Genomic DNA, 18,185 nt, shown 5'->3' with positions numbered 1-18,185 from the left:
GGTCTCTCACAAAATTGTTATAATACACAGTGTATACCATTACCAGTCTGTTTCCTCAAGTATATAATAATCTCTAGACAAATATATAAAGACATTTCATATCATATTTACAAGATCATAGTCTATTCTGACTGTCAGCAACCTTCCACAGAAATACCTACTCCTCCACTTAATGTTTTAAGAACTACTCTATCCTGCAAAACAAATTGCTTAAGAGCTTCCTACTGCCTGAATATTTTGCAGAGTATCTATTAGAAAGCATCGGTTCCCACAAGACAAGAAAATTACCTAAAATGAGCTCCCAATGCCCATTTTTTATATTTATCATGGATTTCTTCCTTTAAGAACTCACAATATCCCACAATAAACTAAGTGATCACTCCTTAACAGATCACTGTAAGCAAAGAGGTCTTAGAAACCAGCTACACTAGCAAATGAAAAGCTACTTTGCTCAAAACTAAAGTACAAGCCAACATGCTTGTTAGATTTGACAGTTTTAAGAGTCTGATGTTGTTGCATGACACTAGCCATTGAATGAGAACAAAGCCCTTTCTGATAACAAAAGCTCATCACTTCCTGCTTTCAACTTGTCTGAAAAGCTGCATTTTCCAGACTCATTAACATTTTAAAAGGCACTAATTTATCTTAGCTGTGCCTGAAAATTTTAACTAATTCTGTGTTCTTCTCCACTGAATACATGGACAAAATATGGCTATACATAAACTGTATATATTTATCTGACAACTACATAGAAAACAATCTTAAACAGGGTATCTGGTATCTGAATTTCCATTACATAAAAGTGAAGTGAGAAATATAAATAGGAATGGCATTTCCTTCATAGGCAACCTGTGCAGATCTCATTTTCTGAAATTCAGGGAGAAATTGTTGAATTTTGCAGGAAATCTTCAGGTGAAAGTTGGAACTGAGTATGCAAGAGCATCTTATAATTCTGAAGATTTTAGTTTTGGACCACCTAACCAGCCAGTCTTACAAAGAAATGAAGTGTAAAAAATGAAACCTGGTATCTTCAGACAAAAATATTTTAAGGCTTTTTCTTTCAATAAAACTGTAAAAATAAGTACTGCCTAATTTTCAGATGAAAAAAAAAATGCTCAGTTTTCCTCCCACTTTTCCCCAGAAAACTTTACTGCAAATAAAAGAAATTCCAGAGGAAAATTAATCAAGGAAAAAATAAAAACACCTCCAAAGCCAAACACAATCTTGTGACAGCCAGAGGTGGTTTTGGCTTTTTTAACAATCTTTCATAAAAAAATTGCAAGATGATTACAATGGCTCCTCAATAAAGGAGCTATGAGAAAATAAACATTCACATTAAAGTACAGTATGAATTCTGTTTCAATCTGTGCCAGTGTCAGCCCTATTACCCACAGATGTCCCATGGTTTATATAAAAAATTCAACAGTCTAGCTTAAAGCATGCAACACCCATTGCAAGATACAAGACTAAGACATTGGAAAGGAAGCTGAATTCACACATCAATATTCTTCTGGGGAAGACTGAATTTTGAATTCAGGATAGCAGACTATGATACACGTGGCATTGGCCTATTTAACAACCAAGTATACATACATAAAGATAATAACCTTCAGCTCATAAATTGTAAATATTTATGCTCATCCAAATACCTGAAACTTAGCACTTGCACAGAGTTCCAGTTGTAAAACAAAGCAGCCATGTTGTGTGCTCAGTGAGTAAGCAATAACCTTTGATATCCAAACACAGATTTACATTCTCAATGTTACCTTTTCAGGTCTGAAAGTTTTGGCCTTACTCAGTTTATAAAGCAATCACAGAAAACTAAAACAAATAACCAAAACTCATACTTACTAAGTAGTGTTTTTCAAAAGCTTCTACAGACGATAAGGCCTCTTTAAGTTTCTTATAAGGGCTCTGTGATGCATTGGCTTTAGAAAAAAGCAGAACAAGAGGTGTCACAAACATATTCCCATTTTAAAACACTCACCCACCCTTATTCCTTAAGTAGGAAGTGAAGACTTAAAATTAATTTGATGTGGGAAATTTCACTAAACAGTTTGAGACAAATCATGAGTTTCTTCCTCAGGGTCCAAATTATGATCAAGATAGGTTGTTTAACAACTCTGTGTGTGCAGGCACATGTGAGTGGATGCTCAGGGTAGCAAGGTGAAGGCAAGTAGCAGTACTGGGACTGTAATAACTTCCCCATGCAGTATTTCATTCCATTTAATCAACCTAGAAACACACACACAGTTGTACCTAAATACTATATTGTGCCAAGCGTAATATTCTCACAACTTCCCACTGATGGATTTAGAAATCAGCATGACAGAAATATGCTGTAATTTAAATACATTTTACTATTTAAAACAATGTACTTCAAAAGGAAAATGTTTAGCAAGACCAAAGATATTTCTTCCTGAATTAGCTTGTTCAACTTGGTCTTTGCCAGAGCAAAAATGTGTCAATATTTCAAAAAGAAAAAAGCATCCATTTAAAATAAAACAGGCACCACACAACTGAATTAAGAGTCAGCTAATGCTTCAAAAGGTAGTAATTGTTTTAAGATATTTAACATCTGAAAGATTAATCCTTTCAGAAATATTTTTGTGAGTGATAAAATCCACAAGGTGTAAACAAATTTGATTGTTCAGCCACCGAAATAACATCAGTTCAACTCAAATAATATAACTTTGTAGCTATTTGCTTAGGATCAAGGATGCTCCATTTTTCAAATAATTTTGTATTTAATACTTCTCAGAAAGTATTCAAAACTTTATTCAAGACCAGTACTTTTCAATGCTCATAAATGGAGTATTAATGAAAAACCTTACACTTGCAACACTAAGGAGATGCATTGTAAATTTAAAGTACTAGACCCACCTTAAAAGAACTCGTAGGAGATAGCAGAGTTCTACTAATGTTTATATGTATGTAAGGACATTTGGAAATTATTATTACTGATGTATTTGCTATATTTTTAAGACAATGGCAGTTATTAGAAAGAATGTGTACATTCCTGGTAATACCTGTTTCAGGGCGCTCTGCTCCTAACCCTGCTAACAGATCAACAGTTCTGTTAAGGTCTTCTGAATTGGGTCCCTTCTCTGACACAAGTCCACACAGATAACCCAGAGATTTTAACTATAAAAGAAACAAGATGCTTGTATTCAATAGGCTACAAAATCAATATAAAACACTAAAATGAAATTTTATTCTATTACATCATTTCTACAAGACATTCCCACTGCTTTCATGTTATATTGCGTAAAAGATCTGGATTAAAATTTTTTCATGGGAAGAAAGTAAGATACTTTCAGAAGCAATGAAATAATTGTACTGTTTCTCACAGTGGGAAATAATTAAGAACTAAATCACACGCACGTTACTGACTTGCATAACACTGGGACACATGCACATACACACACATCCCTATATCCATGCCATCTAATCAGAGTTAAGTCCTTCTTGTTTTCCAAGTATACACAGACAAGCCTGAGATACTTGGCAGTTATCACCATAGATAATTTCTAGTAATTATGCCTGTATTGTTAGAAACTATTTAGATCAAGAAATGCAGACAAGATTGCAAATTAACCCAAAGCTTCGTATTTAGGTGAAAATCTCCCTGAAAGAGATTATTAGCATAGCCAACAGTCTTAAAACAGTGTCACACAACTACCATAAAACCCCTTCTAGACAGCAGATGGCATGCTTGATACCCAGAAGTCATCAGAGGATACTGTCTTAAAAATTTCAGTTCTGCTTGTCATTTGGTTAATTCATTTAGTATAAACTCAATCAACTACCAAGGTAAGCCTGAGAAAAGGTCTCAGCCTGATATATTACTGTCCACGACTTGAAATGGGGACAGCCATTAATCTTTCTTTTTTTTAATTCCACCTAATTACGTCACTACCTGCTGGAATTCTTCCATTCAGTCTGCTCCATCTCACTGCTATTCATTATACTACAATTTTTTCCTTTACCCTTTGTGTTAGGAGAGCTTTGAATGGGAGGAACAGTTCCAATCAGATACACACCTTCCACAGAAAAAAGTCAGGAACATGGGAACTATCTGATGCACCTATCACTACTTTTCTGACCTCAGCCCTCTCCTTCCCCCTTTTTTGTACACAGTAACTCAAGGTGACATTGTCTTTCTCTGCTTTTATACCAGAACAAAGACATCCTAGGCTAGATTTCTCATGCTACTAGGCTATTTCTCATGCTACTGAAATAGGATCAAACTAGGATTACGATGAATGGAAAACATTCTACAGGCTATGCAAAGAGAGGGATGAGCTTACTCTGGTCTTCAAAAACATCCATGAAGGTCACAGCATGCTATTTCTGTAAATTCTGGAGTTTGTCATCTTTTCTAAACTGGTTTTCAATACTGGAAAGCAGCAGCCATCTTAGACACCAACTCTTTCTTACAAAAAGTGTAAGTGGAACTTGAAAAGGCATTCACATAATTAGGAAAGGGGCTTAACCAAACTGAGATGGTCACTTCACAACTTTTACTTTATGGTTAGGGGTGGTAACTGAAAAATTGCAATTACTTATTTGCCTCTTTAACCAGTTATCAAAGGTGACACCTTAAGTGAAGTTTGGAGTCAATTACTTCCATACTAGCATTATGAAAAAATAATGAACTATGTAAACAGATTGCTGTATTCTCTGTTTATACTCATAAATACATCCAAATCTGGGAAACTTCTCCTGCTATAAGTGAAATTCATGCTCCTTCTCTCACTCAACATGGTGTGAGTTCATTTTGGAGCTTAATTACCCAGTCATTATCAAACTGGTGGTGAGGAAAGAGGGGACAGGACAATGAGGTGAACACCCCCTAGTTACCTCCAGGCCTCATCTGACAATGGAAAATGTGGATACAAACTTGGATGCTCAAAGACAATACACAGAACCCTCTGTTAAGTTCAGCAATAAAAGGTGCAAAAATCTGTTCCACAGAAACAATTGGTCTACTTAAAAATTGTAATACCACAACTGTAACATATGATTTACTCACCTTCTCAGTGGCATAGCTCCATAAGCCAACTGTGTGGGAAACGTTTGCATCTATTTGAGCCCTATCACAGCAGCCTTCTATCCTTTGTAAGACTTCCAAACAACTCAAAAATACCCAACAATCCAAAGCTCCAGGAGGAACAGAGACCTGAAGATGAACAGATAAGATTAACTCAGAAATACACACTAGTCAGATGAGAAAATACTTCAGCAAAATACTTCTCTTGACACAACATGAAGGAACCTCCCGAAAGAGCTGTATTCTAAGAAAACAAAAAAAAACAAACAGGTGAGCTCCTGAATAATTTACATATATTAGTTCATGAAACTAGTGAAGCTAAGCAACTAAACAGTGAGTATATTAACTACATTTGATACAGTCACCAAGATGAATAAGTGAAAGAGAATCAACAGATACTAGTACTTGGAAAAATTCCAGAAACGTGGAAACTAAGGTTGAGGAAAAATTTCTATAAACTTACTACTCGTTTCCTAAGGAGACATCAAATCCAACTGAGACTGAAATGAAAAGTATGCTAAGTAGTAGGTTAAAAAAACCTGAAAATAAAGAAATTAGTCAAAGTTTCCTCCACAACAGTAAGTTAATAAAACAGTAAGATGTCTGTCATGGACAATTAACAACAACAACAAAAAGAGATCAAACAAACAAAACAAAACAAACAAACAAACAAAACAAAAAAAAAAAAAAAAAAGAGGGAAAAGGCTAAGAAGGTGTTATCAGACAAAGGAGTCTCAAAACCCTAGACAGAGAGCATAACTACAGATCTCAAATATAACCACAGTAATGGTGTCTCAAAATCTTGTTCATAAACAATGCAAAAATACTTTTAGAAAGACTATGAGTCTTGAAACACAAAGTTTAATTGACTTGTGATAGGCAAGTTTAACATGCAAGCACAACGCAGTAGAAAAAATAAAAGAAGTGCTGCATTCTGAAAACATTTTCAGGAAAAGGTCGTATAAGCAAAGAGTAGTTTAGACCTGCACCATGTGTTCAGTGGTGTCAAACCACATTAGGGTGTTTGCCCATATTAAAAAAGGATTGCAATAGGGATAACTACATGACATGCACAATTAAGTGTTCCTGCCTCACAGCTTGATGCCTGCATTCAGTTTGGATCACCCCATCGGGACAGAAATAATAGAAATAAAAGATAGCGCAAAGAAGAGCCCCAAACATGGGAGGCATGGGACAGACTTGGGGTGGAGAAAAAGGGTAATTGCACTAAGAGTTGACTTGACTGATTTAGAAGACTGGGTGTATTTAGTTTGGAAAGTAAAAAAATGACCACAAAACACACACACATAAAACATACTATATATTTGGGAATTATGTGCTAGTTTTAGAATACATAAAGGTGTTGTCAGTGTATCTGAAGTAGTTTTTCTGTTTTTAAAAACAGATGAAAAAATGTAACTTATGGAACTGCTACTGCCACAATGTCATATGGGCAAAACCCAGCAGCTCCTGTTACAACAGCACAAATAAAATCAGTGGAGAACCAGACATACATGGGATTAAGGACATCGATGAGTCACAAGGTGAAATGCAGATATATTCTCAAGTACACTAAATTGCTCTTAGAGATGTATTTCAGTTCAGAGACACCTGTAGTAATACACAGAGGATGATCAGTGTATAATGTCCCTGATCCAGCTTCCTAAGAGCATTAAAAAACACCAGCAGAAACTAAAGCATGGAGGCAGGAGGCATAAAGCAGGGAGGTATGCAACATAACAAAAGAGCTTTAAGCACTTTCACTTGCTTCTGTCTCTTTCTTCAGTCATTGGATGTGACAGTCAGAGGCTCATGCATATTACAAAAGAGCATTACTGGGCACCAAAAGGAATCACAAAATAAGGATCACAAAAGGCAATCCAAGCAGCATCCAATGTGTGTGGCAGTGAGAAGCCCTACTGTACATACTGTTTCTAGTTCAAAACCGCTTTTTGTGAAGACTGCTAGCCTCCAGATCAGCATATTAACCACTCTGCTTTATTTTCCTCAATGCAACACTGTTATAAATTTAAATTATGAGAACTACAGTTCAAGAGACCAGTAATAAATCCAGTAAAGAGGCAGACAAATTACCTACCATCTTAAGAAGTTTTTCAGGTGAAGACCAGACTACTTTAACTAAATAGAGGTTTGGTTTTCATATGTAATGTCTCCAAATTTTTTTCCAAAGACATCCTCACGATGAAACATTCAACCACAGCACTGTTGCAATATGTTATTACATTATTTGATACCTCACAGCCACTGCTGACTGTATTCTAGTCACCACCATCTAAACTTGAAAAATCTTGTTAGGTCATAATTGAATATAATTATTTATGTAATGGAATATAGTACACTGACTCACTTCTAATAGCTTGAGTTCTTGCACACAGTTATGAAGAAGCTCCAATGCTCGCTGGGAAACTTCCCATGGCCTCTGCAGGAAGATTAATAACGTGCACTGGCGAGAAAATAGGTAACTACGCAAGTCCAGTAGAGTAGCTTCTTGGTTCTGAATTAACTCTCTCTTCTCCATGTCTATTGGCTTTCGGAGAATTAAACCATTCCAGCTCCTCACTGGCTGGCAAAAAAACGTCAGCCAGTTTGCTCCATCTAAGTAAAACAAGTTAATATCAAAGAATCAACCACTGCGCTTTCTATCAAAACCTTCCTCCCTCCAGAGTGTGTGAGCTGGCTCATTCTTTCTTAAGTTTAACATACAGATAAATGGCTTAGTATCTTAACTTTAAAAATGAAAAAACAAAAAAACTGAACTTCAGTAACTGAACTTCAGACTATTTAAACCCCATCTTTCATAGGATTTAAACCTCACCTTTCATAGGTCTTTCATTTTAATTGCATTTTTGTTAATATTATAGCAGCAATCAGTCTGTAATGTATTTCTCAGCAATTAAGCCTACCTGAAGTTCAAAACAAACAAGCTTTATGTACTGAAGTATTTCTTACTCAGCCAACACTGACAGATGTGCCCCCACTTTCAGGTATAGCATCTGGTTCAGTCAGTACAAATGTATTCCACTGCAATTATTCCTGCATTACATTTTTACTAGGTTCATAACACAAACCCAATTAAAGCTGCTATATAACAACTTATGGTTAGTTCATCAAAAGAACTTAAAGTTACATGGTACTTCTTGCATAATAATTTTTCTTGAAGAGAAAGTTAAACCCTGCTGCAGTGCAGAATGAGCCCATATTTCTATTCCGGTTTTTAGTGATTACCAAATGTCTCATGTAATTTGATGCTAAAGTGAGTGCATTTTTCCAGGAAGTTCTTTATTGAATAACTTAGCACTGAGCTGTGAAAACAGCAACTGCATCCCAGCCACATCATACTTAAGTAATTACAGAGTTTCAGGGCTTCATTTGTAACAATCATCGAGTAAAAGCAAAATGAAGGTTTTCATTAAAAAATACTTCCAAGCCTCAGAGATGAAAAACAATACTTTAATAGACTATATCTGATGTACTCTTGAGTTTGCAGACAGTATAATCTAAGAGCATGGACTCCCTAGTGCATCTTCACTGCAACATACCATCCTTTTCTCCCATGTGCACATATGGTACCCAAAGCATTGGATTGTTTTAGCAGAAACTCAGTGAAGAAATGAACACACTAATTTAGCATTTTGAAGTCACTTACCACCAGCCCCAAAGTTGACAACGTATTGTGAAAACAAGGCATCCAGTTCATCATACTGCACTAGTGCATCCTCAAATTGCTGCAGCATCTCAAAGACAAAGGCCAATTCTTCCTTTTTGACACACAAGCAATACAAAGAGCATGTTACTGATATTAATCATGCCTGGTATTACAGCCTTCCCTCATTCACACACAGAGTTCCAGGAACTGTTTTTTCCAACAGAATTCCCCTTCCAGTATTCACAGATAAAGGGAAACCTGCCATTGTAGCAGATGCACCATTTCTCCCTAAAACAGTGAGGTTCACAGAGGAAGACAAAGTCATACAACTATGCCAATTAATTCTGTTGTGTATGCAGATCCTGATTCACTACAAGATACTTGTTATTACATCTCTTAAAAGCTCAAGTTTAAAAAAAAAAAAAAAAAAGCTGATGACTCATCTCTCACACTAGTTATAAATGTTTCCTGTCCTTGTACACTGTGAAAGCACTGACTGCTGTATCAGTAAAAGTTCCATTGTACACAGAGAGCCAAAGCACTGAGTAGAAAAAGTCTGAGAATTAGATATATCATATGTAAGAAGTAGCACATGAAGTCAAAGGAGAAAGGAAGATGACATGGAATTGGTGTGGAGAACAGCATTTTAAAAGGACTGGAAAATTCTAAAGGAATCAAGACCTTTAATTCTATTGACCAAGATTTCCTGCTTTTCTCTGCACCAGCTAAGCCAAAGACATATTTAGAAATATATATTAAAAAATATTGTATTCAAGGCATTCTCTAAATGTACTACTTCAAAATAGGTATTTCACTAAAAAACATCTCCATACATACTTAAAATATCCTGAACCAAGCATTACATTAATACTACATATCAATTACAAAGAAAAGATTCTGCTTCTACAATAGTACTATATTACAATGTAACATAAAACTGCTAAAAAGATCTAAAAATGCTGCCTTTACACCAGTCTTCATATTTCCTCTGCCAACCCTCAAAGAACGAATAGAACATTAAAAGTAAAAGAAAGCCAGCTCGAAAAAAAATAAATTCTTCAACCAAAAGGGACTCTCACCTGAACCATGAAATACTCGCAGAAGCTCCACCCTGGCTCAGTCCTTTTCTCTCTCAAAGTTCTCATGTCATCTTCAAACTTGCCTAAGTTTTTGGTAAAAGACATGAGAAGCAATGTCCTGAGTTTGGTCAGGAAGGCATTCCAAGATTCCTGAGAACGGGAAGAGTCTTTCAAAGGGTCAGAAAGTACCACACATCTGTAAAGAGATGGTTGAAAATAATTTTTGAGGAGGTAAGCATAAAATTCTCAGCAGATTCAGAGTGAACAAAGATTAGGTTTTCATTCAATACTGATCAGAGGAAAAAAAGTTGCATTTGTTTGTTTGTGGAGAGTATGTTGGGGTTTTTTTGCTTGTTCGTTCACTTAGTTTTTGGTGGCTTTTTAAACACTTTTCCATGTATGTTTAAGTCTGTGATAGAGGTAATTAAGAAGAGCTAAGTGTTTTCCACAAAATATGTACTAAAAGCTTTGCTGCTTTAAAAACAATTAACAAATACATGTTATTCCAATCAGTTAAACATAATTGTGTACCTAGGCAAGAAAAAAAAAATCTCCTTTGCAATACCATAAGCAGAATAGTAATTATTATTACTCCTTGCAAGGATTACATAAGATCCATTATATCACATATAGTTAGCCTTTCTTAAGTCACTTAAAATAATTCTCCATATATTCTTACAGTCTCTCTATTTGGTTTTACAGATATTATGTGATAAAACTCCCACTGCTTTTCTTGGTAAATAAATAAACCGATTCCATTAATTCACAAATAATTTGTGAGCATTTTCTTTCCTCAGTTTTTCTATCAATTTAGTAAAATTCAGAAAACTACCAATATCTCTAAAGACAGGAAAATCTCTCGCCTAAGTGAAACACCATTTCTGGTTAGAAAAGTCGTGTCATCTCATGGCAAAATGCTTAAATGAAGTCCACTAATCACTAATCACTGAAAAAACAAAAGCAAGCAATCAGAGATGTTCAAACTATTTGCCAAAATAATCCTGTACTATACCAAACACTGTCTAGGGACAAAGAAAGTGCTGTCAACGTATAGAGTGTTACACCAGGCTGACTGCCAAGCACTGTCCCCTCACACCAAGATACAACGAGTTCTTCCTTCTACCCTTTTCAACTTCAAATGGTTATCCTGATGCTTGTTCTTAGGAGGAAAATCTCCCATACGGAGTTATGGTTAAAAGCACAAAATATAATATAGAAAAGATTCAGCACAATGTTTCAGACTAAGGAGGACAGTTATTCAAGTTGGGTCTAGATTAAGATCTGCGTATTTTGTTGACTTCAATGAAAACAAAACCAGTTTCATATATATTCATTATTATTTTCCTTAGAATAAAAAGAAGAAGAAACTGGCTTTAAGTCATTTATCTCATAGAGGAAAGGCAATTAAGTAAAAGGCAAAAAATACAATTGTAAAAAATAAGTCCTATTGGCTTCTAATTCTCTTCTCAAATCTCACACTACCTGTAGTTCTGGTTACAAACACCTAAGTAAAGAAAAAAACCCTGAAGTTATAAATACTGATTATTACCACACTGCTGCCCTAAAACCTCTCTTAGCCAGGAGATACTTGAAAGCCTTTTGAAACATATTTCAGAGCCAGCATAAGTCCAGGAAAACCTGCAAATAAACTTCTCCCCTTATTGTTTGTGTCAGTCTTCACAGCACAGGCCTTAGAGTAGCACCAATGTGAACAGCTGACATCAAGGCAAGCTCTTCAGTGAGTAAGGAATCTGCTACATAGAGAGCCAAGCTTTTAAATCAGCAGTCAAAGATTAAAAATGTCTGCAAGTAAAAGAATGCTTACCTGTCACTTTGTTTGTTACAGAAGTCATTTCTTATTTTATCTACTATAGAGGTTCGGGGAAGGATATTTGTTTTGTTCTTTTTCTTGGCATCACTCTCAACTACCACAATTAGCCAGTCTGCTGAGTTGTGAGCTTTGAGAACATTCTGCCACTTGGTGATATCATCCTTGACTGTGGTTTTGTACACTTCCGTGTCCTGGGATGGGAAATAGTCCATTATCAGATTAAACAGACATTCTCAACAATTTCAAGAGACAAACTTCTTTTTCCAAGAGAAGGCAAACAGAAAGGCATATCTTAGAGAAAAAAAGTTCATTTACTGAAAGAAATCAAATTATATATAGTATAGTAAGTGTCTTTTTAAATTATTTCTAGAATTTGTTTAACATCTGGATCTTGGTATTTGGTACATTATCTTTCTTTACTCAAATTAAGAGTTTAAGTTGTGTTTTCAAATCTTGTTTTATATATTCTTGAACTTTATAAGAAAAACAATCAAAACTGTATAGCTGAACTGTTTTATTGTCACATAATAACACAAGTGTGACATTTGTGCCTTCTAACACTGCACAAATCTTAAACTGTTAAAAGCTCTAACAAAAAAAAAAAAAATCAAAAACCACAAAGGACTATTTGGTTTTAGGATTTTTTTTTTTTTTTTGGCTTATGGGTTGGTTTTAAACAGAATAACTCCAACAACTCTTAGGCTGATCCGGATACTTTTTGACTGGTCACTGATCAGATGTCACCTTTTTCCTTCAACTGGATAATTAATTCATAACATGTCAACCAAAAAGCAGTGAACTGTAGATAAAAAGGATTAAAACATTCCAAACCTTGCCCACTTTAGACTGCCAACAGATACTAATGCCAAACACACAGGGAAGATGGACTAAAACAAATATCTTAAGGTTTAACCTTATGAATAGACAGATCATAACTGAAATAATCTGGCCACATTTCTGTATAAGGGAGTGTGCTTTGCCACTGCAGCAACACTGCTAGATCTTGGGGATTTTCCAGACAAAATACTGACAAATACAGGTTATCCAAAAACCTGTCCTCTTGGAGTCAAGCAAGATTACAAAGAAATACAGCTTATGGTAAAAAGTACTCAAGGTAAGTTTCATCTCCAATATACTGAGTATGCATGCAAAGCAGACTTACTTGTTCAAATATGCATGGAAAGTAAATGAAAACTACTGGAGAGCACAAGCAGGAAGTCAAAGCATTTTATTTTTAAATCCGAGTACCCATTTTTTTATGTTTTCTAATACTCACACAACATTCTGTCCAATAAATATGAAGAAAGGGGAAAGTCAAAAGGGCCTTATTCCCCTCTTTGGGTAGTAGCTCCTCTTTAAACTGAACAAAGTTAGATTCTAGGTGAATCATCTTCGGAGCACGGCCGTAAGACCTGCAGAGTTTAAAAACTGAAATTAGTGGATGAGATATACATAGCTGAATACAAAAATGAGCCTGTATTTTGGAGAAGAGGAATAAACTGAAATACTCTGGCACTGGAAACTCACAAACTACAATGACTGCTATTTGTATAAAGTTAACTAGAATTTAGTATCTCTTGAAATGAGACAGCTGCTTGCAAGAACAGCTTTCATTAACATATTTTTTTGTATCTCTAAGACCTCTAAAAATTCCAAATAAGAAAATTCATAAGATATTATTTTCCAATCAGGAAGCAGTGTGCCACACCAAACTTTATGCAGGAAAGTATATCTAATTGCACGAAGTTCTAGCTATATTGTCATTAGGAAGCATGTCACTTTCAGAACACCACTGCCAAAGCACATCAAAGCACACACCAAGACAAACTCACAAGCTCAAAATACAGAATTGCTACAGTTTTCCTTTAGGTGAAGTTCAACATAGCTGAAAGTGTGGAAATTATCATCCCAAAGTAAACAACATTTACCTTGATTATCTAAGTTCTCCTTTTCTCAGTTGATACACTCAACTCAGTTTATGGTAAGAGTTCTCAAAGTACCACAAATACACACTTCTTCAAGTCTAAAAACAAACACTGAAACAGTATCACAGAAGAAAGTGAAAAGTTTACCTCCTCCATTCCATGGGTTCTCTAGGAAGCTGCTGAGAAAGCGTAGGATATAAGGAAGTAAATAAATTCTGATCTCCAGCACCTAAAAGTGAAAGACATTGATGTATTATCATTTGCAAATTATCAAAGTTATTAATAACCTATACTATTAATGGTTTGTTGTTCTCAATAAAAAGATGTGATTTTGTCTGCTATGTAGGCAGCACTGAATGAGACTTTTTTAAATCCCACACTCTCACAACCTAATACAACATTTTAACAAGACATAAATTCCTGTTATGATTTTTCACATAGCTACAAAATCCATACATCAAAGAAAGTACCATTCACCTAGCTGGTCCAACTAAAAACTAGACAAGCAACTCACTAACCAGCATCACTGGCTAAACAAAGTATATTTAAAAACCCACGTGAATTCAGCCTTCTCAAACCAGAAGACTGGTTAGACAGCAGTTTACATCACTTCCATAGCTGGGCCTACCAGGAAAAAATCAGCATTAGTGCATGTTCACTGGGTTTAATCACTCTCTTCCCATTCTTGTGAGCTGCTGTTACTACAAAGCAGCTCCCTGACCATCCCATCTTTTTGGATGCCTTCAGAAACATCAGGTCTGCTATCATGGTGCAGGGCCCCTGGAGCTGACCCTATGCTGACACCCAGATCTGAGGCTGGGCTTTAATCACTTGGGTTTCAACAACTTCATTAAATGCAGCACTGTTGGACTACCTACCTATATACAAGATCAAATAAACATAAGGTCCACTGTACAAAAAATGTATTATTGGTAGCCTATGAATACCAGTTCTTAAATTCTGTTCTTTTTCTTTGGGCACAGGGAGAACATGATAAGGAAAAGACAGGCTTAAAGCAAGTTTTTTCAACTTCTCATTGTTACCAGCATCTTTGAGCAAAGAGATGGTAAGCTCTGGAACAAGGAACTTTTTCAGATAATTTTGAATCCCAATTATACCAGCCAATACATAATGCCCAAATAGTCTGTCATTATACTTAAACAAATGACATGACATTTGACATCTGGCAAACAGATACATCCAAGTGAGAAGAGAGTAAGGTAAAAAATATATTTGCCATAGTTCTAAATTCTGTTTTATCACATTAACTCTCTAATTCTGAATGTAATGAACTGGTCCATACTAGTTTAATGATATCACTTATTAAATCTCATCTCCTCTGCTTGAGACTGCAATTAAACTCTAAAAAATCCTTTCTTTCCTCTTATGAGGGACTCTACTTTTGCCCCTGAAGAGCTATGTTTTCCAATTACAATTTTAACAGGCATTCAGGCAATTCTGCTCTTTCCTGGTAATTTTACACCCGTTTTCATTTTACTGATCATCTGCCACTGTACAGCCCAATCTGAACAGAAAATTCTTCTTACTTTCCTGTGGAGCAGGGAGCTAGAGCTGGAGAAGTACCCGACATCCTTTCTTCTCCCTTCCACTGTTCCATCTCATCTTCTGGCACACAGCCATGAATTACCTTCACTGTAGCTTAGCAGGTTTTAATTAACCTTGGGAGCCCTTTTCCAGTTCACTCACTTTTCCTAGTTTTCTTATATATACTGTTTTGATTACTGGGCACTAGCATAATTGTATCACAGCACAATATAAAAAAATTAATTCTAAGGGTCTGGTTAAGTGCCAGAACAAGCAAAAGAAGCTCTTCTGATGTCTGACCACAGTAGCTATTGCTCAGTGATAAAATTGCCTAGAGTAGTTAAAAAACAAACAAAAAACCTCACTCTATTATCGGTGCTTTAGCCTTATGCCTCCAGAAGGGTACTAACCAAGCAATTTATTCATGACTCTTCATTGTCTTCTGTCTGAATTAAATTTATCATACAAAATCTTATTTAAGACTACAAACAAATGTCTAAAGTGAAAACCAAAGGAAATATTTTCATACTGCTAATGCTGTCTTATACCAAGTTACAATATCTCTATGAGCTAGGCCATGGAAAACAGTCCATTGATTTGCAACTCATTATTGAAACAGCTTAGTGATTCAGCAACAGCACGATGACCACATCAAAATGATGATCAAAATAATAGCCCATGAGGCTTGGAGCCTGACTTGAAAGGAAGAACTAAGCATTTACTTTGGTAAATGTAAATTTACCACTGTTATGCAAAATAACAGTGTTTTTTCTGTAGTGCACCTAAAAATGTATGCCACAAAAAAAAAGTTTCAGAATTCAGCACCTCAGTTAAAAAGGATTACTCCAGAATACATGGAAACTACTAAAGGACAAAGGTGAAGCACCCTCCCATTCCAGAAAACCACATTACATTAACAACTTAAGACAGGTATATTTGCTCTAAACTCAGTTAATTTTTCCTCCTGCATTGGTTTTGAGGGCATTATAAAATGCGCATAAGAATGTGTTTTATGGTCAAGGCAAGACTACCTTCTACAAGAAAAGGGAGACCAGACCTTCAGTGCAAGGTTCCTGGGCTCTCTTTTGTACACAGACAAAACATTGCTACCATATTACAAACACCCAAAGGACTGACATTTCAGATTCTGCTCAGCTAGATCCTGCACCTACTGTAACCACCACTTTTGAGGTGCTCAAATCAAGATCACTAGAAGTGAAGTTATCAGCAGGCAACACTAGTACAGCACTGACAGAGGACAAGCACCAAGACCAGTTAGCAGTAAGGATTTGTAAGGATCATAACCCTGGCAAGATGCACATTGCTACCTGCTTGCTACTGGGGATGGGACCACCTCACAGAAATTACACGGCAAGAGAACAACCTTCCCAAATAACAGAACAAAGAAAGCTGAAAGATCACTTCAGTTTTTGAGTGGTGGTGTGCAAGATTCCTGTTCTATATGTACACCTCTGAAGTAGTTGCTGCATTCATCATCTACTTTCAATGAGAAACAAAACAGGGGAAAACGAGCAAACAAAGATTACAAAAAGACTAAAGCAAACCACATTTCTACAGAATTTTTGCTTGTATTTCACTGAAGCCACTGAATCTTGAATGAAACATTCCAAAAGCAACCCAGGAATTGAAACTTAAAGCAAACTCCAAAAATTACTTTTTAAGGTGGTTTTTTTGTTTGTGTTTTTTCTGGGGTTTTTTTTTGTTGTTCTATGCTTTTTGGGGGGGTTGTTTGTTTGAGGATTGCTTCAAAGATTTTGATTGTAGGTTGCCGTTTACTTGCTGTTTGGTTTTTGTTTGTCTGGATTTTTTTTGAGGGGGAGTGAAGTAGGCATTCATTTTTTTGTTGTTGTTGTTGGCTGTTAAAATGATCGTGACCAGATGCCTAAGCACAACTGTATGACAGCAAATTAATTTAAATGGGTCTCAACACTAAGCCTTCACTCAAAAGATTCTTGGCAACAGAGGAAAGCTGCTCCTAGCCAAGAGTAAAGGATGATCAGATACAGAGAGGAGCTACATGCTCCAGGAAGGAGAAAGCAAGCAAAGTTCAGAAAGCATGCCCTTTGCTACTTACCTGAACACTTTACAAACAAATTAAATAAACAGGTATTGGTCCAGAAATCAAATGTAAATAAACCATTCAGAACCTTAAAAGTGTTTTATGATAAGCCTAAACCAAACACTGAATGAGACAGCATAAGTTAAAACATGTCTCTGACTTCCAAAGACTTGATGTCCACCAAACTGACATCCAAAACGTTAAGACCAGGTGAAGTAAAAGAGGAACAAAACTTACTCAAATGAGTCTTGATTGTCAACCTGTCTGTAAATAATCTTTACACAAACCAAGTTAAAAAAGTCTATCTTTTATTCAAGGACAAGGCATATATCTACAGAGCAGCTCATAACCATCAACTTCATCACCAAGAGCTGAAATGGGCACCTAAAGGCAAAACACTCCTTGTTTACATTACAACATAATGCTAAGGTGACTGAAAATCCTCAGCAATACAGCTGCAAAAGCACACCTGAATATTCAAACTAGTAATTTACAAAAATTAATGCTACTGGTCCCATATTTTTCTTTTCTCCATTCCTTCCTCTGTCTCTTTCTCCCTGACATTTTGGTAAATCAAGTCAACATAGCCATCCTCTCTTCCTTCCCCCCCTGTCTAGGACACTTGTTCTGCTCCAAATCCATATAGGAATGGTATTAGAACCAGAATGACCACCTTATCAGGACAGCAAAAAGGAACACACACTCTTTGTGGTAGCTCTCCAATACAAACGAGCCATAAAATAGAGATTTTTTTAAAATTATTATTTTATTTTTTTTGCTTGATGCCTGCATACAAAAAAGCCAGATTCTTGGAGATTTCTGTTTTTTAACACTTTCCAAATTTCTTCATTCCAAAGCTCATAGTCTTTCTCACTGCAGCACCTGAACATCTCACAAGTAACTTTTTTTCCCTAGAGAAAAATATCCCAACCCACTAACCAAACAGGCAGCGTGAAATAAAAAGTCCTGAGGCCAGATGACTAAAGTAGACAAACATTTTTCTTT

At 35.9% G+C, this 18,185-nt stretch overlaps 1 protein-coding gene across 1 annotated transcript in view; it reads right to left on the bottom strand.

The window, feature by feature from the left end:
* The window catches only part of TRAPPC10 (trafficking protein particle complex 10), a 42,476-nt gene that overhangs the window by 19,410 nt on the left and 4,881 nt on the right, over window positions 1–18,185 (bottom strand). The window contains exons 2-10 of the mRNA XM_030456185.1: window positions 13,703–13,784; window positions 12,907–13,042; window positions 11,625–11,821; window positions 9,800–9,995; window positions 8,721–8,832; window positions 7,422–7,669; window positions 5,036–5,182; window positions 3,030–3,144; window positions 1,852–1,928 (exon numbers count right to left, since the gene is read on the bottom strand). Coding sequence (XP_030312045.1) covers window positions 1,852–1,928; window positions 3,030–3,144; window positions 5,036–5,182; window positions 7,422–7,669; window positions 8,721–8,832; window positions 9,800–9,995; window positions 11,625–11,821; window positions 12,907–13,042; window positions 13,703–13,784 — 1,310 coding nt within the window. The remainder of the gene's footprint in view (window positions 1–1,851; window positions 1,929–3,029; window positions 3,145–5,035; window positions 5,183–7,421; window positions 7,670–8,720; window positions 8,833–9,799; window positions 9,996–11,624; window positions 11,822–12,906; window positions 13,043–13,702; window positions 13,785–18,185) is intronic.

The sequence above is a fragment of the Calypte anna genome, chromosome 1, assembly GCF_003957555.1.
Source record: "Calypte anna isolate BGI_N300 chromosome 1, bCalAnn1_v1.p, whole genome shotgun sequence".
Lineage (NCBI taxonomy): Eukaryota > Metazoa > Chordata > Aves > Apodiformes > Trochilidae > Calypte > Calypte anna.
This window is presented reverse-complemented; position numbering and strand designations above follow the sequence as displayed.